The sequence below is a fragment of the Herpailurus yagouaroundi genome, unplaced genomic scaffold, assembly GCF_014898765.1.
Source record: "Herpailurus yagouaroundi ecotype Mexico unplaced genomic scaffold, PumYag 438, whole genome shotgun sequence".
NCBI lineage: Eukaryota > Metazoa > Chordata > Mammalia > Carnivora > Felidae > Herpailurus > Herpailurus yagouaroundi.
This window is the reverse complement of record NW_024412655.1, coordinates 694,553-720,861: the sequence shown is the minus strand read 5'-3', so window position 1 is coordinate 720,861 and position 26,309 is coordinate 694,553. Positions and strand designations below refer to the sequence as shown.

Genomic DNA, 26,309 nt, shown 5'->3' with positions numbered 1-26,309 from the left:
ACAGATTTCATGGATAGTGCCTTTGGGACACTTTCTGAACTTCATGTTCCTTATCTGGGACAGATTCCCAGAACCAAAGGCAAGGAAGGGCTCTGGATCTGTGCAGGAGAGAATGAATCCACAGGGCCCTAGTCTCCAGCCGGCTCCTTCCCAGGCAATGAGCACGTCTGTCTTGGGAGTGAGGGCCTGGAGGGGGCGCCGGGCCAGGCTGAGGGCGGGAGGTGCATCCCGGACGCCTGCAGCCCCACGAAGACTGGGGGACGGGGACACAGGCCCACTCTAACCGGGGCGGGGCTTCGTCGCCGGGGCGGGGCTTCGTCGCCCGGGCGGGGCTTCGCCCGGCGGCGGAGGCGCCCTCGGCCCCGCCTTCCCGCGCCGCTCTCCGATTGGCCGGCGCGGAGGGGCCCCCGGGGCATTGTGGGCCGCCGCGCTCCGCCGCCGCTTCGCCATGTCGGGCTCCCCCGTAAAGCGGCAGAGGATGGAGAGCGCGCTGGAGCAGCTCAAGCAGTTCACCACCGTGGTGGCCGACACGGGCGACTTCCACGGTGAGGCGCGCTGACTGGCCGTGCTGGGGGCGGGTGTTCGTGGACGCGGAGAGCCGGCGGGGCCCGGCGGGGGGGGGGGGCGGGGGGGGCGCGGCGGCCGGGGGATCGGGGTCCTGAGGGGGGCGCGGGCCCGGGATCGGGGGTCCCGAAGCGGGGAGGGCCGGTGCGGGTAGGGGAGGAGGGAGCGCAGGGGCTGAGGGGAGCGGTTGAAGAGCGCAGCAGGCTGGGGTGGGCAGGGGGCCCCCTCCGAGCTGTTGGGAACCCCGGGAGGGCTTTCCGAGGCTTTATGCTGAGGAAGAAATTCAAGGAGGACCTGGAACTGGTTTCCACCTGGATCCCTTGCCCACGAGGTGCAGGTTTATTCGGCACAGGTTGACCTACTGAGCAGGAACTTGAGTCAGTTCTGGGCCCAGAAAGACCAGCTTTTGCAATGTCCTGTTGCACATCTTCCCACCCCGCCGGGGACGGCCATAGCCGCAGGTGACTGTCAGTGGCAGGGTGTCCCCCTGGGTGGACATCCACAGCCTGGGGCCGCGGCACTGCGTGGGTAAAGCTCAGTGCTCCTAGGAAAGCAAAGGTTGTCCTGCTGTTGAAATTTAGATTTTCCGGAGTTAGACTTGTGCTCACCGGCGAGAACCAGGGAAACACAGACTGGCGGAGGGAAGGGCGATACCGTTAATCCCTAGCGCTCTGTGCCCAGCCTAACAAACAAGATTTTCAGGAAAATTGTGAAACGCTCATGGGATGAGTGTTGTGGGGCACACAATACAGAGTGACTTCCTTTCTTTTCTGCTTTCTCATGGTGGCTTGACAAACAGGCCTTAATTCCTCTTTGGCAACTCTGAGTAAGAGGGTTGTTTATCTAGGAGAGTGAACGCGCACATTTGGCTGCCTTTTTTTTTTTTAATGTTTATTTATTTATTCTTTTTTTTTTTTAATTTTTTTTTTAACGTTTATTTCTTTTTGAGACAGAGAGAGACAGGGCATGAACGGGGAAGGGGCAGAGAGAGAGGGAGACACAGAATCGCAAGCAGGCTCCAGGCTCTGAGCCATTAGCCCAGAGCCTGACACGGGGCTCGAACTCACAGACCGTGAGATGGTGACCTGAGCTGAAGTTGGAGGCTTAACCGACTGAGCTACCCAGGAGCCCCTATTTATTTATTCTTGAGAGAGAGAGAGAATGTGGGGGAGGCAGAGAGAGTGAGCGACACAAAATCCGAAGCAGGCTCCACAGTGTCAGCCCAGAGCCTGACACGGGGCTGGAACTCACGAACCGTGATATCACCACCTGAGCCGAAATGCAGATTTGGGCACTTATTGAATATTGAATGAACCTGCTTGGAATTCTCTGTCTCCTCAAGAATAATAAAAAAAAAAAAAAAGAAAGAAATATCTAGGGGTGCCTGGGTGGTTCAGGCAGTCCAACTTTGGCTCAGGTCATGATCCCGCAGTTTGTGAGTTCGAGCCCTGCGTCGGGCTCTCTGCTGACAGGTTGGAGCCTGGAGCCTGCTTGGGATTCTGGGTCTCCCTCTCTCTCTGCCTCTCCCCTGCTCATGCTCTGTCTCTCTCAAAAGTGAATAAACATTAACAATTAAAACAAAGTCTAAACCCAAGTGTTGACATATTTTTTTAATGTTTATTTATTTTTGAGAGAGAGAGAGAGAGAGAGAAAGCACAAGCAGGGGAGGGGCAGAGAGAGAGGGAGACACAGAATCCGAAGGAGGCCCCAGGCTCCACGCTGTTAGCACAGAGCCTGCTGCGGGGCTCGAACCCACGAACTGTGAGATCATGACCTGAGCTGAAGTCAGATGCTTAACCACTGAGCCACCCAAGCGCCCATCATTTTTTATTTTTAACAAGTGTGCATTAGTTAATAACGTATATCCGTAAACATTACATAGTTGTAAATTGAGTATCCGGTTTTGTGGTCATTTTGTGAAGTGACCTTGGCAGGAGTTGGGGGTGGGGTGGGTCATACACCTCTTTGAAAATACAATCAAAGCCATGGATGCTCTTTACTGAACAATGCCCCTACCCCCCAGTTTCACATTCCGTTTAAGTTCCCTGGACCCTGAAGCCCACATGTTGACTCAAGATAAGTATTGGTTTTGTTCTTAAGTTTGCTGAAAGTCAGCCTCACCAAGACCTAATTTTATGTAACAAAAGGCACCATTTCAGTGCATTCCTCCGTGAAGTTTGACACACCTGCATAAACACCACCCCAGAGCACTTCTTATTATTATTTTGAAATATAAACTCCCAGGAAGTTGTGAAATTAGCCCATAGAATCCCATGTATACTCGCCTGCTGTCCGCCAGAGGTGACAGTATATGTGACCGTGGGTGTGCTGTTAGAAGCAGGAACTTGGTGCCAGCACGGTGGCAGGCGTGGCTCAGTGTTCACCAGCTCGAAACCTGAAAGGGGGTGGGGAGCAGCATCGCCCACAGTGAGTGATAACACGCGTAGACTCTTGTGCCCCCGGACAGTTAGAACACAGACGTCCCTTGGGCCCCTGAGAGCTGCCCCCCTTCCCCGTTCCTGGAAGCCCCCAATCTGTTCTCCGTCTCTGTACTCTTGTCATCAAAGGGCACTTTGAAAATGCTACTTTTCAGTCACGCAGTCAGTTTACCGCCCCAGCCAACCCTCCAGAGGTGAGCAGCGTGATGCAGGGGGCGGGGTGGGGGTGGGGGGTGGGTGGCGGGGGTGGTGGCTGTCGGCCGGCCCTGCTCGGCCGCGCTCTGCCCTGACAGCGTCGGGTCGGTGAGGCTCCGGGTTCAGCCTCCTTGGTCTCTCCTCATTCCTGGCTTGGTTACTAAGAACAAGCTAGGGTGAAAAAAGAAAGGAGAGTGGAACGAAGGCAAGTGGTCGTTGAATGTAACCGCGTGCTGTCACTCGCTGACTTGCCCGCGTGCCCGCTGGCCCCGGTATGGCAGCAGGAAGTGCCTTTCCAGCTTCTTCCAGCGCCTCCCGGCCTCCCTTGCGCCTCAGCGGTGAACCAGCCCTCACAGGAGCACATTTCTATTTGATCTCTGGCCTTAATCTTGGTTGTCGTTTTGTTATTGTGCAAACCGCCGCCCCTTGCCCAGCCTTCCGGGACAGGGAAGGAATGGGTGCAAAGTGCGACCCTGTGTCCGTGTCTCGGGGACTCGTGGAGGACTGGGGGGGGGGGAGCGAGCACCCCACCGACTCTCCTGCCCTCCTTCATCTCTTCCCTAGCCATCGATGAGTACAAGCCCCAGGACGCCACCACCAACCCCTCCCTGATCCTGGCCGCGGCACAGATGCCCGCCTACGAGGGGCTGCTGGACGAGGCCATCGCCTACGGCAAGAAGCTGGGCGGGTGAGCTCAGGGCCGCAACCGCATTTTGGTTCTTGAGCCTCTTAGACTCTGGAAGCTGGGTTTTTTATGTTTGTTTTTATCAACTTTCTCAGAGTGTCATTTACATGGAGGAAACTGCAGCCCTAGGACGTGTCCGGTTCAATGAATGTCGTTTACCGGAGCGTGTACCCTCTGTAAACTCCCCAGTTAAGGTGCAGCACCTCGAAAGTCCCTCCCTCCCCTCTTGTGGCGAGTCTCCCGGCCCCGGCGATCACCGACCTGCCTTCTGTCATTTTATTATCTCTTAACAGCTTTACTAGAGTAAGACTCGCCAAGCGCACAGCTCCGTGTGTTCTGATAAATGTATTCAGTGGTGCAGCCGTCCCCACAATCCGGTCCTGGAGTACGTGAACCTCCTAGAACGTTCCCTGCTGCCCATCTACCATCTGTCCCTGCTCCTCCCCCTCCACATACCCCTTCCTGATGTCACTTTAAGTTTTCATCAGGGTGACAGTGCACAGCTGAGCGAGTACCTGGGGGATGCGCGGGTCGGGGCGGCGTGCGGGCGTGACGTGTGCCCTGCCCTCCACCAGGGACGGCCCCCGCCTCAGCCAGCTGCCTGTCCCTTCTCATGCTCTTTCACCTCGTTGTGTCCCCAAGGCCTCGGTGCTTCTGGCATTGGGTGACCGGGTGGTGCTCTTAGCGATCCCTGTGTCCAGCCACCCCCCACGGGTCCTCGCCCACAATGCACGGGGCGGAGATTTTCCCGTGTGCGCTGGGCTGGCGAGGACCCCCGGACGGGGGGCCGTTTTGGAAACCACTGCGCTCCGCACTCGCCTGCCCAGGCCACTGCAAGGGGACGGAGGAGGTTATTTTTGTCAAGTGCCACAAGGTGCAGGGATTCAGTTTGGAACGATGGAAGTTCCGCAGGCAGACGGTAGCGTTGGCATGCCCGAACTGAGCTCTTAGACACGGTTACGGTGGTGACTGTTATGCTGTGTGTGTTTTACCATAGTTCAGGGGGAAAAGTGTATGTTTTGTTTTCTTGGGGTTTTCTTGTTTGTTTAAGAAAAGGAAGACGAGGGGCGCCTGGCGGGGGGGGGGGCGGGTTAGTCAGTTAAGCATCCGACTCCTGATTTCAGCTCAGGTGGTGATCTCATGGTTCCTGAGATCAAGCCCTGCGTAGGGCTCTGCGCTGACAGTGCGGAGCCTGCTTGAGATTCTCTCTGTGCCCCTCCCCCCGTTCCTGCTCTCTCTCTTTCTCTCTCTCAAAATACATAAATAAACATTAGAAAAAGGGGGGGAAGATGAGGGAAAGGAATTTGTTTTGTAGAATCCCGTGCCCTTAAAACTAACAAGCTTTTGACCTAATTTTTTCCCTTGAATTTTAGGTCACAGGAGGAACAGATTAAAAATGCTATGGATAAGCTTTTTGTGTTGTTTGGAGCAGAAATATTGAAGAAGGTTCCGGGCCGTGTATCCACAGAAGTGGATGCCAGGTGAGGACTCGGGTGGACGGGCTCGGGGGTCCGCGGGCCCGCGTCGTGCCGCAGCCTCGCTCGGTGAGGAGCGCGGGGCGGCGCCCCCTGTTCAGCGACTGGTGTCCAGCCCGTGTCCCGCGTAGGCCCCTGGAGGGGTGTGAGGGTGAGCCGGGCTCCAGGCTGGTCCTTCTCGGTGGGTGTCGTGAGGCGAGGCTGCTCCTCGTTGTCCTAGGTTGTCCTTCGACAAGGACGCCATGGTGGCCCGTGCCAGGCGCCTCATCGAGCTCTACCAGGAGGCCGGGATCGGCAAGGACCAGGTCCTTATAAAGCTGTCGTCCACCTGGGAAGGGATTCAGGCCGGAAAGTAAGTACCCCTGCGAGGGGAATTGTGCAGGAGGTTCCGGGGTGGGCGCCGCGTGGGGGGCCCTCCTCGCGGTGGCGGGGTGCGGGGTGGCCGCGTCCAGAGAGGCGCGAGGCCTCCGTGAGGCCCCAGGCTCCCGTCCTCCCACCGGCACCACCTGTAAAGAGCCGACCGGTTGTCGTCCTAGATGTGCTGAGCTGCCCCGAGCGGTCCCTGCCCGGAGGCCACCGACACCTGAGCCTCCGTGCCAGCGAGGGCGTCTCACGCACGACGGGGCGTGGGTTTTCTGGGCCCCTTAACACCTGCGGCCACTCACCCGCTTTCTGTCTCTCTGGCTTTGCCTGTTCCGCGTGTCTCACGTCAACAGAATCACGGAACACGTGACCTTTTGTGTCTGGCTTCCCTCACGCGGCAGGTGTTCGAGGTTCACCCAAGTGGCAGCGTGTGTCTGGGCTGTGTCCCTGTTAAGGCCGATGCTCCCTTGTATCTACACCGCATTTTGTGTGTCCTCCTTTGGGGCCGTCACGGGTGATGCTGCCTTGAACGTCCGTGTCCGGGTTTGGGCACGCGGCGTACGTCTTGGGGACACGCTCATGGGGGTAGGGTTGCCACGTCGTGCCGCCCCTCAGCACCGTCCCGGCCGTGTCCCACCGGCTATGCCATCTGCGGCCATAGTTTTTTCTCCTTTACTTTGATACTTGTCATTTCTGTCAGCAGTGTTTGGAAAATCTTTTGGGAACCCTAGAAATTATTCTTGACCCCGAGTCAGTCGGTCCCGCTCACCACATCCCTTTCCCGAACCCTCTGCGGCTCGTTGCTCCCGCAAGTGTCCCGAGTCCTTGGGCAGCACGGCCAGGCCGGAAAGAAAGTGCCATTAACGTGGACACGTACAGGCAGCTGCACATCCCAGGGTCCTGGGCGCCGCCTCCGACACACACTCGTGCAGACGGACTGAGATCCGGGTCAGGATGGGGCTGAGATGTGTCCCAGCCGCTTCTGTTTTGTCTTGTTTTAATGTTTTTATTCTTGAGACAGAGACGGAGCACAAGCGGGGGAGGGGCAGAGGGAGAGAGAGAGGGAGACACAGAATCCGAAGCAGGCTCCAGGCTGTCAGCATAGAGCCCGACGTGGGGCTCGAACCCACAAACCATGAGATCATCACCTGGGCCAGTCAGACCCGGAACCGACTGAGCTAGCGAGGTGCCCCGTGTCCGAGCCGCTTCTGAGGCCACATCCACATGGTGCCACGAGGCTGCAAACCTCCCCGAGTAGCACGGTCAGCACGTGGGCGCCTGGGCTAAGTAAGCAGAGCCCGGGGCCGTGCCCGATGGCACGTGGTGCGCCACACGCAAGGCTGGGCGGCGCCCATGCGCAGTCCTCGTGGTCGCTGGAAACTTGCTGCGCAGACGGAGCCCCGTCCAGATCAGACCGGAGTCCTCTTGAGGATTAGCTGCGTCGACTGTGTCCTTCGCTGCCAAATCTGGCTTGTTTCTTCTGCACTCTGTCTTTCACCATCTCCGTGTTAGATGGAACAGAGTCCTGTCCTTCGTGACTCCTCTGCTCAGGGACTGTTTCCCCACAGTGTCTGTGTCCTGTCTCACACTTTGATAGAGCCGCCTTCCTAGAGCGCCCCACCGGCCACTTCCGAAAACGCCTCCACTTAAGCCAGTCAGGTCGGACCCGCGCAGCTGCCGGGGTCATCGAGGTGGCGGTCATAGGAGGGCCTGGCCTCGAGCGCGGCACCTCCCCTGGGCCGGCCTGAGCTGTGGGTGCCCGCGCCGGGAACACGTACGGCTGTGCCACGCACGAGGCGTGGTAGAGGCTGGCCACCCACCGCCGCCCAGTCCTCGCTCTCCGCAGCCATACTTCTCGAACGCTGCCATGGAGGCCACTTGGAAGCTGTCCCTTGGGGTAGAAATGTGCCTAGAGGGGCCTGAGCACAGGCTCGGCCGTCCCAGCTCACTCCGCAGCGTGTGGCAGAGTGGGCGTCGCCCTATCTCGGGTCAACCCCAGCACGTCCTGGTGGGTGGTGACGCAGGGAGGCTGCAGGCTGCGGGGAGGGGGTGGGGGACAGAGGGCGGGACGGTACCGTGGTCAGGTGAGTCCGCGGTGTCCGGCCCCGGCCAGCTCTGGGAGGTGGTGTGGGACTGGGGTCCCAGGTGCAGATGTGCGAGTCTGGGCCGGAGAGGCCCACTGTGGCTCCCAGGGGTCCTGTCTTGCCTTTTCTCTCTGTTTTGAAATGTGGGTTTGACGAAAATCCCAGTCACCCATCACCCACTGGCCAGGGAGAGCCCGGGTGACTGTGGCAGATGTGGGTGCCGTGGGGGGGGGGGGGGGACCGCCCCGATCCCGCCTGTCCCCCGAGTGAATCGCGAGCCTCTTTCCAGGTCCCACGGGGTCCCGCGCGGGGTCCCGGGGCCCCCCGGCCTGGCTCACCCCGCCTGGCTCACCCCGCCCTGTCCCCTCAGGGAGCTGGAGGAGCAGCACGGCATCCACTGCAACATGACGCTGCTCTTCTCCTTTGCCCAGGCCGTGGCCTGCGCCGAGGCGGGGGTGACGCTCATCTCCCCCTTCGTGGGGCGCATCCTCGACTGGCACGTGGCCAACACGGACAAGAAGGTCTACGAGCCCCTGGAGGACCCCGGTGAGGGGCGCGGCGGGGCGCAGGGTCGGGGGGTGGCGGCTCTGGGCGGCGGGGAGGCCACTCAGGAACCCGGTGTGTGTCACCGTGCAGGAGTGAAGAGCGTCACCAAGATCTACAACTACTACAAGAAGTTTGGCTACAAGACCATCGTCATGGGCGCCTCCTTCCGCAACACCGGCGAGATCAAGGCGCTGGCGGGCTGTGACTTCCTCACCATCTCGCCCAAGCTGCTGGGGGAGCTGCTCAAGGACAACACCAAGCTGACACCCATGCTGTCGGCCAAGGCGGGTAAGGCCGTCTCACCCTGGTCACCGCGGGGCAGGTGCAGCCCAGGGGCGGGGACCGCGTCCCACCTGTGTCTGGAGCCCAAGGGCCTGGGGCCTGGGGGGGCGGGGGGGGGGGGGGCACGGGGTGGGGGGCGGTGCAGAAGGCCCTGGGTGACGCCCGTGCTCCCAGCCCAGGCGAGCGACCTGGAGAAGGTGCACCTGGATGAGAAGGCCTTCCGCTCGCTGCACAACGAAGACCAGATGGCCGTGGAGAAGCTCTCGGACGGCATCCGCAAGTTTGCTGCCGACGCCGTGAAGCTGGAGCGGGTGCTGATGGTGAGCGCCCCAGGGCTCGGGCAGGGCTGGGACCTCCCCCGGGGACTCGGGGGTGTCGGCGCCTCTGGCAGCCCGGGCAGGCGGACTCTGGCGCAGCCCCGGTCCCGAAGGCCTTTCCTGGCACCCGTCACACTTTTCCCTCTCCCTCCCTAGGAACGCATGTTCGGCGCAGAGAACGGAAAGTAGCCCGGTGCCTGAGGCTGGAGGTGCCTGAGGCCGGAGCACGGATCTGCACCACCTGAGGGGGCGAGGGATAGGCCTGGCAATGAATTGTGCATTTTTTTACCGGTTGGAGCCCGGATGGATCCTAGATTCTGTATAAAATTTTGCCTAACTCATTAAAGCAATCACTTTTCTTGTTCTCCGTTCCTGACTCGCCGCAGCCCCTCCCCCCAGCACCGCTGCCCCCGCCTTTGGCTACAACCAAGGCTACAACCGGAGTCCAGCTGGGGTGATGCAGTTACAGGCCCTCACCTGGGCCTGGAGCCTGTGCCGAGCGCGGCTGGAGCCAGGGGGCAGGAGCACCCAGGGGCATCCCTGCTGCTTTGGTTCCCATGTGGGTGCCACCCAGGGGGACGGTTGGGTATGTGCGGGCTGTTACCTCCGATCCCTGAGTGCCCAGTGTGGCGTGGCCTCGAATGGACACGTCCACTGGCGCACCACCTACTACACCGGGAAGGGCTTGTTGGGGGCAGTGACGGGGGCCCCCGGGGTAGCCCCTCTGTCCCACCAGAAGAGGCACAGGAGGCTGGGCGAGGCTGCCCAGAAGAGGTCACGTTAGGGTCACAGGCTACCCATCTGCCCTCCAGGTAGGGAGGGTTCCGGCTGACCATTCTGGGTCTATGCAGGTGAAGACAGGGGTCAGGGACAGCCCTGAGACACAGCCCCGGGTCCCACTAAGGGCCAGCAGGGAGGCCAGTGCCCCCTTCTCCCTGGGAGTGCCAAGTGCACAAAGCTGTTCACCACAGCTTTCTAGAGATGCCCGGGCCCCCCCCCAACTTTCTGCTGGGGCCAGAGCATCAGGGCGTGGTGTTGGCTCCAGAATGGCCACCTTGCCAAGGGTGGGGTTCTGGGCACAGGGCCCACGGTGGGCTGCATCACCTCAGGTGCACAAGCCTGACCCCAGCTGGCCCACCCTCTGCTGAGAACCACCTTAGGGTGTGCAGGGAGCAGACAAGTCACAGCAGGGGGGCTGCTGGGTGTGTGACTGGCGGCTTTGTACCTGAGGCTCATCGAGGCCTCAGCTGACAGGCAGGCTGGGGCCAGGCCTTCCCTCCAAGCTGGTCAAGAGGCTGCACCCTAGGACTTGGAATCTGCCCCCAATCCCGACCCCGGGCCTCGGGTCTGTGTGACTGGGTACGATCGACATGCATCGAGCGCACCCACTCACCCACATGTACGGGCTGGTAACATTAGTACTTAGACCCTGCAGACCACGGAGCTCCGAAACGCTGCCCCCCACCCTGAAAGGTTTCCTGTTCCTTCGTCCCAGCCTCCCACCCACAAACGGTACTTTGGGTTTTCTAGGTAGTTTGGGTAATAGGCTCGCACACATGGCCCTTGACATCTGGCTCCTTTGCATGATGTTCTCAGGGTCCAGTCTGGAGGATGTTCTCAGAGCTTCGTTGCTCTACCACCTGGATGTTAGTATCGCCTGGTAGTGAGAATGCTCGGGTTGGGGCGCCTGGGGAGCTCTGCTGGTTAAGCATCCAACTCTTGGTTTCCACCCAGATCATGATCCCACGGTCCATGGGTTCAAGCCCCATGCCAGGCACTGTGCTGATGGCATGGAACCTGCTTAGAGTCTGTCTCCCTCTTTCTCTGCACCTTCCCCATTCGCACTCACTCTCAAAATAAACAACAAAAAAAATATACACGGGTCGTGGAAACTACAATTTGTTTTACGTTTGTTATTGTGACTAATGCTGCTACAGACGCTTACACGTTGTTCCCATAGGTCGTTTCCTGCAGGCGGACGTCAGGGTCTGTTTTAAAGCCCTAGGCATGTGGGGGCATCCCAGAGCAGCAGACCGCCCACACCCACACCCTGCCCCTTCCAGGGGGGGCCCGCGTTTCTCGAAGCCTGGAGGCACCCCCAGCCCCACACCCTGACCTGGCAAAGCCAGGGCCGAGCCACAGCAGCTGCCCAGGAAGCGGCTGTGTGGGGCGCTCGGCAGGGCCCGCCGGCACCTTGATCTGACACTCAGAAGCAAAACCATCACCAGCTCTCTGTAGATGGTACAGATGACACCCACGAGGCGTGATCTTTAAGAAACCTGCGGTGATCCGTGCAGACAGAGTAGGACCAAGTCCCCTGGGTGCGGGTGGGCAGCCCGCAGTGGGCACAGAGCAGGGCAACAGCGGTGTCAGGAGCTCCTGGTACAGTGCTCCCAGCAAACACCCGAAGCGGAGGGGGCGTGGGAGCATCTCAGAGTGGTCTGCGGCACTGGAAGGAGCGGCCTGAGACCCAGGGATGCCTTGCTTCCTTGCTCCTCCTTTGTTCCGAGGGGCTGGGTGCAGAGCTGGGCCCAGACGGGGAGGGGCTGGCGGACGGTGGGACCCACAAGAAGGCCCGGGCGGCTCCTGGAGGTCCCACTGTGGGCCGCAGCCTGGGTCAGGCACCCCGAGGAGACCACAGGGTGATCCGGACGCACCGGGAAGGGGCCTCCCCAGCAAAGGCCTGCGGGGTCCTGGATGGTGCGGACCGACCGCCACCCCAGACCCAGGCCGGCCACACGCCAAGGCTTCCCGCCCGGTAGGGCCTGTGCCGCTGTCACTTCTACTTCACAAGCAGAGGTGCGGCTGCAAGCCTGGAGGCCGCCCGGCAGCAGCGCTGTGGGCCAGCAGCACCGCTCTGAAGACGCACGAGCACGTTTCCCTCAGGAGCGTGGTGACACCTGCCCCTGGGTCCACCCTGGCCTGGTGCAGTGCCGCCATCACAATGCGAAACCACACACCAGGCAAGGACTACAATTAGGGCGGCTCCTTCAGCACCCGCCGGTCCGGGGGCGTTCTGGGGGCTGGGAGCTTGCACAGCCCCCCAACACCCACAGCGGTGGGGACAGCAGCCCAGGCACCGTCACCACACAAAATGGGATCCCGGTGCCCTGGCGAGGCTCAGCCTGGGCGGACGGGGACAGGCAAGGGCGAGAGAGAGACCCAGCGCCCAGGAAGACCAGGGGGGCGCCGAGACCAGGATCCCCGCGGCTGACTCAGACCCGCTCTGCATGTTACGCTCACTTGGAATTCTCAGAGACCACCTGTCGGCCCTCAGCTCTCCCTCTGCTCCAAAGAAAACGCCCCTCAGGGCTCAGTCCCGGGGGCCCCCAACAATCCCACAGGGTCAGGCAGGGGCCGGGAAAGTCGCTCTCAGGGGCGGTCGCGGAGGCAGGGTCCCCGGAGGCCTGAGGTGGCAGCGTCCACTGGCAGGCCGGCTGGCTCCGCGGGAAGCCACGTCACTTCCTGCGGGACAGGTCAGGTCAGGGGTCGGGCTCCGGCAAAGGGCCTGCCAGGAGCCAGGAGCCCGCACCCCCCCCCCCCCGGCCCCACGGCCCCTCACCGGCTGCCGCACAGGAAGAGCAGATTGTGCACAGCCGGGACGGTGGAGCTGGTGTTCTGGCCCGTGACGAGGTGGCGGTCCAGCACCACGTGCACGGCGTCAGGCTCGCTGGCTGCAGGGGCCCCAAGAGCGTGGGCCTCAGGCAGCGCCTGCGCCAGGCTCGCCCCCCTCTCCCCTCGCAGGGGCCTGGGGAGGACTTGGCCTGGGCCTCCCCCAGGGCTCAGCCGCAGTTGCGGCCCCTACCCAGCTCACCGCTGAAGTTGGCGCCCGCGTCCTTCACGAAGTCCTCCACGATGAGGGGCAGGCGGGCAAAGCCAGGCGCCCTGACGAGCTCGTACACAGAGGGCTGCGGGGGGGGGGGGGGGGGGGGGGGGGGGGGGGGGGGTTCCCACCCCGGGGTCAGGAAGGTCCAAATCAAGCAGGGACTCCGGGGCTGGGGCTGTGCGCCGCTGCTCCAGGGGGGTCCGCCCTCCCGCCGCAGGTGCTCAGACAACAGAACCATCGGGCCGGCCCCAGGGCGCATGAGCCAGTGAAGGAGCTGGGCTGGGCGAGCAGCCTCAGGGCTGAGCCCCTCGGTAGCAACGGGCAGAGTCCAGGGACAGGGTGGTGGGTACAGCTGCCCCAGGGCCGCAGGGGCACACAGTGAGATGCCCCTGCGGCTCTCCCCCCTCCCAACCTCGGCCGCACCACTGGCCAGGCCGGTCCCATGCAGACCCAAGTGGCCGGGCCGCAGTCCTCAAGGTCTGGACCCTCCCTCCAGCCTCCTGTCTGACCAGGTCCTGGACACGAAAGGTGCCGTGCACTTGACAAGGACAAAAGCAAGGTCTTGACCTGACCCCTGCTCCTTCCCCGGCATCCCAAAGTCACCCCCCCACCACACACATACACACACACACTCTAGGAGCCCCACCCTGTGCTCCCCTCCCCTGTCCAGAGCCTGTGCCTGTGCCCTGGGGCCATCCCGGAGGGGCAGCAGGGGAGGGGTGAGGAGGGGCAAGCAAGCAGCACCACTGCCTGGGGCTGGAAACCCATGATCCTGGGCTGGGCACATGACTGTCACCCTTGCCAGAGGACAGTCCCCGTGCCTCCAAGCACGTATGCGGGCCTCTGAAGCCTTCTACGGCTTGGGACCTGGGACCCTCCCTTGCACCGCACTCACCCCCGTGACGCTGTAGCCCTGGAACACCCACGACCGGTCCTCGTTGGTGGCGCAGCAGAGGGCGGCGACGCCGTGACCAACAGCACAGATGGGCTCTGGAAGCAGGGGCGGGGCCTGAGGCCGACACCCGCCGGGGCCCCTGCCCCTCTCCCCACACCTCCCAGCTCAGAGCTCCCTCCACCGACGGGGCGCGACGGGCCCAGTGACCAAACTGCAGGGGGGGGGGGGGGAGCAGGAGCGCATTCCCACGGTGGCAGCGGCGGCCGGGAATGACCACTCTCTGTCCAGACCACACTGGACACAGGCGGCCCTGTTCCCACTGACAAAGGTCGCTGTGTGGAGCCCTGGGTTTCTGTCTGTTGGTCCCTAATGAGCATCCTGTCCCCATCCCTGTCAGGTCTGGGCAGCGTGCCACATCTCCACAGAACAGCCTTTCTCCTGGCCCTGCTGGCCTCCAGCCCTGAACCCCGTGACGAACAAAGCCGGCAGGTCGCCCACCCGCCTCAGAGCGAGTTGGGGGAAACAGCCACCAGCCCCCACGGAGGCCAGGAAGAGGTCACACACAGGGGGAGCGACCGAGGGGCACATGGTGGGGGGCACAGAGAGGGGCGCCCCACCGCGTGTGTGTGCACCTGTGCGTGCAAGCACGTGCGCCCTCGATGGTCAGTCAGAGGCTCTCTGCGTCTGCCCTGTCTGCCCCCCCCAAACCATCCCCAGTGGCCTCTCCCGGCCGTTGGTGCCGCCCCACGCACATCCCCAGTCCCAGGGGTCACCTACTGCTCTCTGAGCGGAAGTGCTGGAGGATGCGGGCCAGGGACCCACTGCTGGCCAGGTCGGCCAGGGCCCCGGGACAGCTGGGTATCAGGAGGGCGTGGTACCGGGCACCTGGGGGGAGACCACGGCAGTTCGGTCACAGACAGCAAGGACGCGGGCGGCTCGGTCATGGCGCTCCGCGGCAAGTGCGTCAGAAACAGAAGCAAGGGAGCGCTGTGGAGGCCACGAACCCCCCCCCGGGATCCCACACCTCGAGCCCCCAAGGTTCTGGCCCCCGGGGCCCCTCACCATCAATGGACTCCAGCTTGGCGGGGCTCGCGTAGGCCTTGAGGCGGAAATCCTGCACCCAGCGGGCGTTGCTCTCGTTAACGTCCACGAAGTCTATGGTCCTCCCCTGCAGGAGCACCGAGAGGCAGACACCCCACTGTCGGTTCACAGGGACTTCAGAGGCTGACGAGAGCTCGGGGACAAAGGCACCGACAGCCCAGCCCCTCACCCCTCCTCGCCGCACCCCCCAGCCACCCCTTGCTGGCCCTCGTCTCCCACCTATAAGGTGGCAGCAACTGTCCCACTGGGGACGACAACAGAAACATGCCGAGTGACAGACACTCGAGGCATCGCTGTGACCCCTAAAGCCCACGCCAGAGAAAACTGGACAACCGGTGAAGGTCCATACCACCCTCGCGCACGTGCGCAGGCGCTGACCTACGACAAAAGGTCTCCCGCACCACAGTGGGGCCAGAGCTTGACGATGCCACCAAGGTCCGAGTCCTCAGCCCGGCCACCTCTCTCGGGGTCACGTCAACCTGAGGCTCCCTGCTCCTCCCTGAGACCAACAGCACTCCCCCGGCCTCACCCCCAAAAAGGTAGGGAGCCCGTCCGTGCGTCTGGCTGGACTCACCCCAGGGGTGGCCACCTGCAGGTTGAAGGCGGCGCCAGCCAACGTGAAGCAGTGCAGGAAGGACTGGGCGGACACACCTGCAAGGTGAACACGGCTCTAAAAAGGCCACGAGGCTCTGGGGGCAGCACGAGGGGCAGCAGGGCACACACTCCCAGCTCCAGCCTGGAGTCTCCTCCTGGTCCCCCACCCCAATGGAGGACCCCCTCTCACAGCCCCAGCCCACAGGCCCCGCCCCCAAAGGACAGGCTCTCTCCCTGGCCTGACTACTAAAGGCCTTTCCAGAAGGCAAACCCAAGTGCAAACCCAAGGGCATCGACTGAGCCCACCCCCCACTCGCCCTACATGCAGCCAGGGAGAGGCAACACTGAGCAAGCCCTATGTCCTGGGGGGTGGGCAAGGGTCAGCAGGACCCTCTTCACTCCCCTCGGGCAGGCCTCGCCCTCACTGAAGGACACGTGGCCTCTGCTCACCAGGCTCCCGGACCCTGCCCCCATCCCCAGTGCTGCTCACAGCCCTCTTCTGTCCACGTCTGGCCCACAAGATTCCTGGCTGCTGGGGCTGGAGCTATCTGCTTCTAAACGGGATTGGTGTGCACCCTTCCACCTTTACCCCAATCCCCGACCCCACCCCCAAACCTCTTCTCTATCTTTATTCGTCCTTTTGTACTAATACGTATCAAGCAGAGTGCACGCGCGGAGCAAAGACAGTACCCACAAATCAACCCCCAGACTTTGCCTGATGGTGCTCTCAGTTCCTTGAACACTGCTTCACCCCAGGGCCTCCTCAAGGGACTCTGGCGGGAACCCTCATCCTGCCTACAGTGCCTCGTGGCCTGGTCAGAGCTGTGCCCCTGCCCCACGTCCTCAACATCCCTTCCGCACCGCACAGCCAAGCTGGCCCAACGCCTCCTCACCCTCATCCACTCCGCAGCCACCTGCCTCTCCAGGACCGACCCCTTCCCCGTGTCTCCTCCCACCCTCAGTGTGGGCACAGCGCTCAGGGCCCCTGGGGCTCAGCGCACAGTGACTCCACGACCTGCAATCCTCTCCCTCACCCTCTTGCGCCGCTAGAATACAAGGAGACCTGGCTCCAGAGCCAGACCCCAGGTCCCAACCCTGGGTCGCCACCTCCCCCACCACGTGACCAAGGGCTCATCACTTCCCTCCGACAAAGGAAGCACAGATGCTCAGGACAGTCAGCTGCCTCCCCGCCCGTCGGTTCGTTCCTTCCCTGCTGGCCCTGAGCGAGAATCTGCACGGAATCGCAGACCCGCCAGCCCCGCTGTCCTGCTCGAGCCCCACGCCGGCCCCTCCTGGTGCCTTCACCACCTGGCGGGTCTGAGGGTTCTCTGCCCCCGCACATTTCCGGCCCCCAGAACCAAACTTCTCCAACCCCTCACCCTCCTGGGTGTGCGCAGGGCCAGCCAGCAGACAGGTGGGCACAGGCTCATGACCCACCTGCTCCGAAAGGCCCCGGCCCCCGGGCCTGCCGCACCCCACCCGGCCCCTCAGAAACCCCCCGCCCCTCCCCACCCTGAGGCCTGCCCGCCCCCGAGGCGGCACCTGCGGGCGCCAGCCCGGGACCCGCTCTCTTCCCACAGAAACGCCGGGGCGCGGGGCCCCCCTGCGGTCAGCCAGCGCCCCCGCGACACTGGCGACGCTCCCTCTCCACGGCGGGGCTTCCACCTGCCTCCCCGCCGGCGCCGCTGGGCGCCCGCCCGCCCTCGCGAGCCTCACCCTCGGCGGCGCCGCTGGCCACCAGCAGGCAGGCGGGCCGGCTCTGCAGCCGCTCGGACGCCATGGGCTCGGCCGGGGCCGGTGCGGCCTGCGCGTGCGTGAAGTGTACGTGCGTGTGCGCGCGCGGGCCGGGATCGCCGGTCACGTGTCGCGGCGCTTCGCTGCGGGGCCAATGCGGCGCCAGGCTCACGCGCCGTGCCGCCTCCCTCCCGGCCCCGCCCCCCAGCGCGCGTCAGGGGCGGAGTCCGCCCCGTGCGACTGCGCCCTGGGCCCGAGGCCCCTCCAGCTCCGTGAGCGGGGCGGAGGGCGTCCGGGGGCTCAGACCTTGGCCCCAGAGCGCGGGCTGACTTCCCGGCGGGACCCCTCAGCGGCCCTGAGCACACCCCTGGCCCGGCCCCTGGACACAGTCAGGAACACGGTGCCTCCCTCGTCCCTTGGGGCAGGAGCGTGAACCGGGAGAGAAGACCCCTGCCCGTGGACGGAGGTCTGCGCCCGGTGGACGTGGGCCCCTCCCTGTGGACGAAGACCCCTCCCTGTACATCACGGTCTCTCCTCGTTGATGGAGGTCCCTGCCTGTAGGCGAAGGTTTCCCCCCCCCCCCCCCAGCGGACCAGGGTCCCTTCCCGTGGATGATGGTCGCTGCCTCGTGGATTTGGACATTTAATACTTGATCACTGAGACTGAAGACATAACGTGGAATGCCAGGGGCAAAGCGCCCTGCCCAGTGGGGCTCATGTCTTGGGGGTGAGGGCTGGGATATGGATTCATAGAAGGTGACATTCGTTTGTTAGTGAGAAGAGCAGTGGAGTGGGCAGGCTAACAGGGAGAGGGGGTGGGGGCTGGGGTGGGAGCTCAGATGGGTAATAGGGGGGCACATCTGAGGAGCTGGATGAACCACTCACCTGGGACACGGAGGGTGGGCCTGCAGTGGTGGGTCCTGGTGAGGGCAGGGTGGGAGTCTGGAGGCCAGGGAGGGGTGTGCAGGTGTCCACGGAAGCGGGGGCAGGATGGATGGGTTCTGCCTCACCAGGATGGTTGTGGGGAGACAGAGGTATCCAGGGTCACTGGGGCTCAATGAGTCCCTGGAGGAATGTGGGTCTCACTTCCTGAGATGCTTCAGGGTGCTGAGTTTGGTAAGGAAATCTAGGATGTTGTTTGGCCAAGCTGCATTTGGAGCAGTGTTTCCATAGATTGTCTAGGAGGCAGTCGGGTGGGCCATCAGCAGATTCCTGGGTGTTCTCTAAGGCCTGGGCTGGAGAGCAGGGAGGGGCTTGGGCGCAAGCTGATAGTTAAGAGAAGCAGCTTCACCCTTTGGCCCCACAGGCCACTTCCAGGACCCCCTGCTTCCAGGGTGGAGGGGCGGGCAGCAGGGTTCCCCCAAGGTCCTGCCAGCCTCTGCCCTGAGTAGGGAAACCTTGGTCATGGGTAAGAAATGCCAGAGTGGGTGAGTCTAGGCCAAGGTGCATCTCCTGGGCACCCCTCCTCCACCGCCCCTGGCTCTGTCCTCTGCCTGGCTAAGCCCCACACTCCCAGGAGTCCTGACTAGCAGCGACACAGCACCTCAACCCCTGCAGGACCCTCCCTCCAGAGTGAAGCAGGAGCTAGGGCCTCCTGGCGCTGGCAGGGCCTCAGGACAGGGGACAGGAGCCGTGTTGGGTGGGTGAGGGACTTTGGATGGAAACCAACAGGACTAAGGTCAGAACACAAGCTGGGCCTAGCCACATGAAGAGCTTCCCCGCCATGCACATTCGTGGGACCCAGGGGCTGGAGACGCCAGGCTGCAGCAGGGACCACGGGATCCTCCTGCTGGCACTGTCCCCCCCACCCCCCACCCCAGGGCAGCCCTAGCACCCACCTCCTCCTGCATCACAGGCTCATTAAGCCACTTTGGTCGTCTCCGTCGCTAAGAGGATGGAAAAGGAAGCCTGGCTGTGACACCGTGCAGCAAGGCTGTTGTATGCATGTGTGTGCACCAGCGTGCGCCCCACTGCACACCCCGGCCCTTGCACGATGCCTGCCGGCTGGAACCACCCACCCCAGCAGGCGGAGCACACCTAGTCCACGTCCCCCGTATGTGCGCTCTTGCTCTCGCACGCGTGCATGACCCTGACCCCAGTCCAGGGCGGCGTGCTTGGGCCCCTCAGCGGCTCCCAGCACAGGCACCTGTAAGGGTCTGGGTCCCCTGTGGCATGTGGAGTTGGGGTGGGCAGCCTGCACAGGGACAGGTGTGCTGATATGGGGCCTTGCCAACCAGGAGCCTCATGCCGGGTCTGGCAGCAGCCTGCCACTCGGTGTATGTCCCTGTGGACAGTAAGGACCTGGACAGGATGACGCCTGAGGCCCCGTCATGGTGACTGGGGTGAGCCCGAGGTGGGGTGCCCCCCAGGTGGGCTTGTGGTCTCTTGCCCTCTGCACACACCCAGCTGTGCTGGCTCATCTGCCTACTTCCTGAGTGGGTTCCCATTCCAGTGGGTCAGCCTCCCTGCCCCTTAGACCCCCTCACCTCCAGCAGGCGAGGAGAGGGTGCTACTCAGGTCCTGCTTTGGGTGTGATTGGGGCTGCTGCAGAGGGAAAGACTGGCAGGTAACCCTTCCTCCCAGGAGTGGAGCACAGGAGGGCCTCGGCGGACCAGACGGGTCTGCAGCCAGCGGCCCACATCTGGATGACTGTCTCCTGGGAAGGATCCAGGCCCAAGGGGTAGGGCCTCCCCCTCCAGGGCCCCGTGGAGGGAGCACCTCCCATTTCCATCCTGCTGAGCCTCTTCCCTAGGCCTTTGCCCAGAGTCACACATAAGGTCTCGGGGCGTGGAGTTCTGGGGCATCGTCTACAAGCTGTTTGGGAACCTCGTCCTCCAATAGTGACTGCTCAGGTGGGGCAGGTAAGGTTGGAGGGGTGCTTGGGGACTGAGCACAGAGGCTCTGCTGGAGGTGTAGGGATGCCCTTGAGCCCGGGGTTTTGCTTTTTGTTCAGGGATCCTGAAACACAAGGTGCAGGGATCACATGGCCTGTCGTCACGCACGAGGAAAACGATTTGTCCTTTCGTTCCTGTCCGTGGAAACTGCCCCAGATGGAGGAAGGGTGGGTGCGTGAGGAGCCATTCCTGGAGGACCTTCCAGCAGGCGGGCTGACCGATGCCTCAGGACCTCCAGTCTCCCCTCCTTCCTTCCTTGGCGACTTCCTCATTCTCAGAGCATGTCTGAGCCTTGTCCTGAGTGCCTTTGCACCGGCTAGGCCTCCCTTTGAAATGCTAGAGTTCCTCTTTGTTTGTCAGACTCCTAACTGTCCCTCAAAGCCCATGGGCACCAGATGTACCGTTTGCCCAGCACTCCCCTCCTGAGAACACCCTCCAAACTTACTAGCCCCCCTCGCCCCCCACCCCCATTAGCTCAGCCCAACCACTGGGTGGACCTCAGGAGACTTGGGACTGGCCTCTCTCTCAGGGTGGGTGTGTCATGGGCAGCCCTGCCGGCCAGGCCGCCCGCCAGGTGACTCATGTCTCTGGCCCCAGATGCACCCCTCTTCCCAGCTGGGCTCGGACCCCTCAGCTCCTGGTTTTTCTTTGGCTGAGGCTGGGCCGGGTGGGGTCTGGAGACTTAGACCCCAGGCACTTGTGAGTCCTGCAGGCCCTGAACCAGACAGCAGGGGGTGGCAAATGGCAGCCCCTAGGGCATGGGGAGCTGCTGAGGCCAGGGCAGTGGGCTGGGAGCACAGGATCCCTTCACCTAGTGCAGAGCTCGGTGGTGCTGTTGACAGGGTGGGAGTAGCTGGTTCCCCACCCGCCCCCGGGCTGGCAGGGTGTGGCTGGAAGATGTCAGACAAGTGGGCAGTTTGGTGGCCTGGAGTGGGGTGATGTGACAGGCAGGCTGCGTGTCCTGCCCAGGACATTAGGACAGGGATCAGCGGGTGGATGGGAGGACCCAGAGGAGAGTCTGAATGGGGGTCCCCTCAAACACCTCCAGGTACCACCGAGGTGGGGGAAGGCAGCTGCCGGCTTACACTCATCCTTTGTTCCCAGATGGGTCCCAGGGACATCACCCGAGCGTTCTCTGCAGCAGCCCGAGGGGAAGCTGCTCTCCTGGTGACAGTCCCCCGCTGTGCTGCGGCCACCAGGCAGGTGGCACAGCCCCTCACCCTGCGCGGCAATCCTGACAGCCCTCGCCAGCCCTGCCTTGGCCAAAACACCAGACAGAAATGTGCAGGCGCACTGGGACCCAGGAGCCTCTGCCAGTGTGCCCCTGGGACCAAGTGTGAGGTCAGGGGCCGCTGGGTCAGGGCAGGCCCCGAAGACCAAGCCCCAGAAGTCAGGGAGGACTGACCCCGGCGACTCGGGGGCAGTGAGATTGCCACCGTGCCTGGTCAGTCTGCCCCAACCAAGGAAGAGAGGATCTACGGGACCCCACTTGGCCCCTTGCCTATATCTGGGGAGGGCAGGGTCCTGAGACAGTGACCAGCTCTACCCCCTGGTCACACCAAGAACACCTGCCAGGATGGGAGTTCCCCAAAGAGGAGTTTCCCGCTCTTGGGGGAGGAAGGGGTGCTAGAGGGGAAAACAAAGTGGACACACACGCACGTCGCCTGTGTCCTCACAACCTGCTCACACGTGCCCTGCGAAGCCCACACGTGACACCACATGGCATGGCCGTAGGGAGACCTTAGCTGCGGCACAAAAGGCTCAGCAAACAGGGGCTGAGACTCTAGGTCTCTGGGGAGCCCCTGTGGCGCGGGGAAGGGGGCAGGGTCCCCGTCTGGCAGCATCCAGCCAGTGGACGCCTCTGTCCAGGAGACGATGCTCGCACCTGAGTTTTTCTGATGTCCTTGTAAGTGTGATTTAGATTTAGAGCATGTACATTTTTAAAGTTTTTATTTCTTAAGTGGTCTCTACAACCCAATGTGGGGCTCAAACTCACAACCCCTAGATCAAGAGTCTCATGCTTTACTGACTGAGCCAGCCGGCCACCCCTGTTGTATGTACTTTTTTTATATATGAATATATATATTTAAAATATTTATTTGTGAGAGAGAGCATGAGTGGGGGAGAAGCAGGCTCCATGCCGTCAGCACAGAGTCCGACTCGGGGCTCAAACTCACGAACCACGGGATCATGACCTGAGCGGAAGTCAGACGTTCAAGCGCCTGAGCCACCCAGGCGCCCCTGTGTGTACTTTTTCATACACGGTACTTTTTTTAGACCTTAAAAGTAGTTCTGTAGTGACAGTAATTTCAGCCAGCCCTGATTATCCCTCAGAGTTTGCCTCATTTTGGAAAGGTCCCTACATTGCTGAGTTGCGGACGCAACAAGACAGAAACTGGGCGTCAGAACCCCACATGGGGCCCGCCGGACCTCGGCTCGCTTATTCTAACATTCCCAGGGAAGCGACTCCAGTAACAGAGCATGTGGGGGAATCAGAAGTAAAGAAACAGGAGATTATTACCGAGTGATGTCACAAAGCTACACCAACAGGTAGCGGACAGGCATTGGCTGAGCCAGGCTCGGAACAGGCCTCGACTGTGCTGACCAGTGACAGCCAGAGGTGGTGTCATTGACGTGACGGGGATGCCCCTGTGCTCCGTCGGACCTGCTGATGGAAGAGAAGTAACTGGATTTCCAGCTGGCTCCACACACAAAACCCAAGGTCCAGACAGATTAAAAGATGACACTTTTGGGGCGCCTGGGTGGCGCAGTCAGTTAAGCGTCCGACTTCAGCCAGGTCACCATCTCGCGGTCCGTGAGTTCGAGCCCCGCGTCGGGCTCTGGGCTGATGGCTCAGAGCCTGGAGCCTGTTTCCGATTCTGTGTCTCCCTCTCTCTCTGCCCCTCCCCTGTTCATGCTCTGTCTCTCTCTGTCCCAAAAATTAAAAAAAAATTTAAAAAACGTTGAAAAAAATAAAACATGACACTTTTGAAAACATTTATTCATATCTGAGAGAGAGGGAGACACAGAATCCAAGGCAGGATCCAGGCTCTGAGCTGTCAGCACAGAGCGGACACGGGGCTCGAACCCACGGACCGTGAGACCATGACCTGAGCCGAAGTCATACCCTTCACTGGCTGAGCCGCCCAGGCGCCCCGAGAAATGGCATTTGCTAAACACCAGCAAATGCCGAGAATATTAGCGGGCGATAAGCAAGTGTCCTTCCTCCTAACCGAGATCCGCGAGCATATGTGGTGAAGGGCACAGTGGTTACGAGGGATCGACTCAGGCTTCAGAAGCTCTGCACTCAGGAGACCCGGCCAGAGGTAAGCCGGCCGCCGAGTAAAGACGTTTGCAGTGTGGCACAGGCTTCGTACGCAACACACCTACAGAAGTCCCCCAGGCAGATGAGAGGAAGGCGTTCCATGTACCAGAAAAACGGGCAAACGGCGCCAACAGGAAAAATCACACAAGGGGAGACCCAACTGGCCAAGGACTTTGTGAAGAGGAGTACGTCAGATCAGTGCCAATAGAAACCACCAGAAGAGGGCAGTTTGCCTCATTTGGGCTGGAGTGTTTCACCCCACCCCCGGTCGCGGTGGAGAGGGGAGCAGTGCTGTCACGGCCTGCCAGCCCCCAGGCACCAGATGGAGCGGCGGGGTTCAAGACGCGCCCCCCCCCCCCCCCGTGACCCAGCGGTCCCGCTGCCGCCTCACATCCAAGACAAGAGGCTGCGGGGCCTCGCAGAGGTCTGTGCGCGGCCACGTTCAGAGCAGCGTTAACGCACAGCAGCGAGAAGGTGGAAGCAACGCCGCGTCCACCGACGGCGAATGGCTGGACGCGGTCCGTCGGCACCCAGGACTGTCGCTCGGCCCTGATGAGGACGGAGGCTCTGCCACCTGCCACCATGTGGATGGACGGACCCGCGGGGACGTGATGCTCACGTGTGATCCCCTCACACGAGGCCCCTGGAGTCTCCAGATTCCCGGAGGGAGACGGAGAGCGGACGCTGGGCGCCGGGGCTGCGGGAGGGGCCGCGGGTTCGTGTTTCACGGGGACAGAGTTTCCGTTTGGGAAGATGGAAAGTTCCGGAGATGGAGGGTGGGGACAGCCGCACAACAGCGTGAACGTGCTCAGTGCCCCTGAGCTGCGCGCTTAGAGTTGGGGAAGACGGTACTTTTTAGGGGCACCTGGGTGGCTCAGTCGGTGAAGCGATGACTCTTGGTTTCAGCTCAGGTCATGATCTCACGGTTCGTGGGTTTGAGCCCCTGAGTCGGGCTCTGCCCTGACAGTGCGGAGCCTGCCTGGGATTCTCTCTCTCCCTCTGTCTCTGCCCCTTCTCCCGCTGTCGCGCTCTCTCGAGGTAAACACTTAAACAAAAGAGTTGGTACATTTTATGTTACGTGAATCACACGCATGTCCCACCCCAGGACACATGGGACAAGGGGAGTTACAAGGATTTTCATCTCTGCTGTGTCTGAAGTTGCAAACGTTTGGAAACCACCTGAGTGTGCTGTGAACCGGTGAATCCGCTGGGCAGCCTCGGGGGGATATCTGTGTCAAAGGCCAAGCTCTGGACTCCGGGCTCGTCCTCACGGTCGCCTCTGCTCGTTGCAAAAATCCTCTAAAATATCAGAGGGGTTTGTCTGTTTTTAAGGAGCAAGCCACAGAGTGGAGAAAATGGCAGCGGGGACTGGACGGCAGACGGGTGGCGGGTGTCCCCGCGTGGCCGGAGGGCAGCCAGGGCGTCCTGGGGCCGCCGGGCAGGAGGCCGGACCTCTGGGCAGTGCCCACCCCGCAGGCGCCCCCATGTGGCCGGGCGGTAGCCGGAGCAGCCAGGTCAGAAGGAGTTTCCTGGACCCGGAGGGGGCGTGTCCGGGCGAGGCCGTCAGGTCTGTTTTGGATGTTTTCACTCCGAGGAAGCTTTCAGGGCCTGTCTGGGCCTGAGGAGCAGACACCCAGATGGGGTGCGCACCCTGGGAGGGCGGGCATGCCAGCTCCACGAGGCTGGGGGCAGGAGGGGCCCAAGGTGGCAGACCCCCCCGGAGCACTTCTGGGGCCCATGGCACCTAGCTCCCTCAGCCCACGCGCCTGCAGCCTTGCCCACAGCCGGGGTCAGTCCAGTGGGACGTCCGGCCAGAGTGGGCTCAGGGAGCTGTGGGCAGCGGGGCAGTAAGAAGGGGAAAGCCCACCTCCACGGTGTCCTCTGTGTCCCCCACAGACGGGGAGCTCACTGCAGGGAGTGGCGGAGAAAGCACCCCCCACCGGCCCCGCTGGCCAGAGGGTCAGCCTGGGGAGCAAGGTCCCCCTGCCGCATCCCGTGTCCTCGCTGCTCCAGTCCCAGCCCTGCCCTGTGCACCGTGGCTGGCAGCCCAGGCCTGCGGGCAGGAGCCCATCTAGGGTCAGGGCGGGCAGCGAGGCCTGGCTGTGGGTGCCTGAGGTGGGGCAGGGCCCAGGATCAGAGGCATAGGGGTGGCAGGAGGGGCCGGTGAGGGCCACCTGAAGCTCCCCATTCCTCCCTGGAAAGCCTGCTGGTGTGGATGTGACCACCCCCCACCCCGGATGGGAAGCCTTCCCCCGGCCCCACGTAGGTGAGGACACCAGCCCAGCCATTGAACAATACAGTTTATTTCAGACTTGGCCTCCACTCAGGCCCGGGGTTCCTGTGGTTGGCTGGCCAGGCAAGGACACGTCGGGCTCCCGCAGTGCCCAGGGCCACCCTCCAGAGCCTGCCCACTGTCCCCGTGCCAGGGGCCACGCTGGGACCAGATGTGCTAAGGAGGGGCTGCACAGCAGTGTCCCTGCAGGCACAGAGGGGCGATGGACGTGGGTGCTGATCACCCACCAAGCAGCTCTATTCTACCTGTGTTATTGCATGTATACGCTTGTTAGAATCAAAGGGTGCTGGGAGAGGCGGGAGGGACCCCTCCATGCGCCCCCATCCCCGTCCTCCCCGCCAGGCTCCCAGCTGGCCCCAGGACAAGGAGGAGGCTCAGGGCAGGAAGTGAGGCGGTCCCAGCCTCGGGGGCTCCCCTGGAGCACAAGCCGGGTGAAGTATGGGAGCCCCCCTCCCCAGACCGGCCTTTGGGCTGTGTGTCCACCCAGCCAGGGTTCAGGTGATGGGCAGGGGTGGCATAGAAGGTCTGCCCCTGTTACTATTTGACTCAGGGCAGCCCCACTCCTCCGGCCCTGCCCAGGTGGAACACCCCCCCCCCAACCCTGCCCAGCTACAAAGGGCAGAAATGGGGTCCCACTGCACCGGCTCCGCCCAGATGGACCTCCCCCAACGTTGCCCAGCTACAAACAAAGAGCAGAAA

General features: G+C 62.4%; 2 protein-coding genes across 5 annotated transcripts; one reads left to right on the top strand and one right to left on the bottom strand.

Moving 5' to 3' along the window:
- The first annotated feature begins 405 nt into the window (after nt 1-405).
- Nucleotides 406-9,312, top strand: TALDO1 (transaldolase 1). The gene is made up of 8 exons (XM_040464302.1): nt 406-545; nt 3,762-3,885; nt 5,256-5,363; nt 5,578-5,709; nt 8,175-8,350; nt 8,441-8,638; nt 8,807-8,952; nt 9,106-9,312. The coding sequence occupies exons 1-8, from the start codon at nt 449-451 to the stop codon at nt 9,136-9,138; spliced, it is 1,014 nt and encodes a 337-aa protein (XP_040320236.1). The 5' UTR covers nt 406-448; the 3' UTR covers nt 9,139-9,312.
- Nucleotides 9,313-10,832: 1,520 nt separating this feature from the next.
- Nucleotides 10,833-17,210, bottom strand: GATD1 (glutamine amidotransferase class 1 domain containing 1). 4 transcript variants are annotated; one of them, XM_040464303.1, is made up of 8 exons: nt 17,082-17,209; nt 15,301-15,422; nt 14,733-14,838; nt 14,448-14,555; nt 13,671-13,765; nt 12,764-12,857; nt 12,512-12,623; nt 10,833-12,414 (listed from the first exon to the last, which is right to left on the bottom strand). In XM_040464303.1, the coding sequence occupies exons 1-8, from the start codon at nt 17,143-17,145 to the stop codon at nt 12,408-12,410; spliced, it is 708 nt and encodes a 235-aa protein (XP_040320237.1). In that variant the 5' UTR covers nt 17,146-17,209; the 3' UTR covers nt 10,833-12,407. The 4 variants fall into 4 exon arrangements, with proteins under 4 accessions (XP_040320237.1, XP_040320239.1, XP_040320238.1 ...); XM_040464305.1 differs by having other exon boundaries at nt 15,346-15,422; XM_040464304.1 differs by lacking the exon at nt 10,833-12,414 and having other exon boundaries at nt 12,508-12,623; nt 17,082-17,210.
- Between the last annotated feature and the right edge of the window lie 9,099 nt (nt 17,211-26,309).

Bases quoted from the DNA above. Each gene is read 5' to 3' on its own strand.
- TALDO1 (XM_040464302.1), top strand. From the start codon at position 449: ATGTCGGGCTCCCCCGTAAAGCGGCAGAGGATGGAGAGCGCGCTGGAG. The intron at 3,886-5,255 runs GTGAGCTCAGGG...CTTGAATTTTAG, and splicing joins TACGGCAAGAAGCTGGGCGG to GTCACAGGAGGAACAGATTA. The intron at 8,351-8,440 runs GTGAGGGGCGCG...GTCACCGTGCAG, and splicing joins CGAGCCCCTGGAGGACCCCG to GAGTGAAGAGCGTCACCAAG.
- GATD1 (XM_040464303.1), bottom strand. From the start codon at position 17,145: ATGGCGTCCGAGCGGCTGCAGAGCCGGCCCGCCTGCCTGCTGGTGGCC. The intron at 14,839-15,300 runs GTGAGGCCGGGG...GTGCTCCTGCAG, and splicing joins GGCTCCCTACCTTTTTGGGG to GGGAGGACCATAGACTTCGT. The intron at 12,624-12,763 runs GTGAGCTGGGTA...GGGCCCCTGCAG, and splicing joins CGCGGGCGCCAACTTCAGCG to CCAGCGAGCCTGACGCCGTG.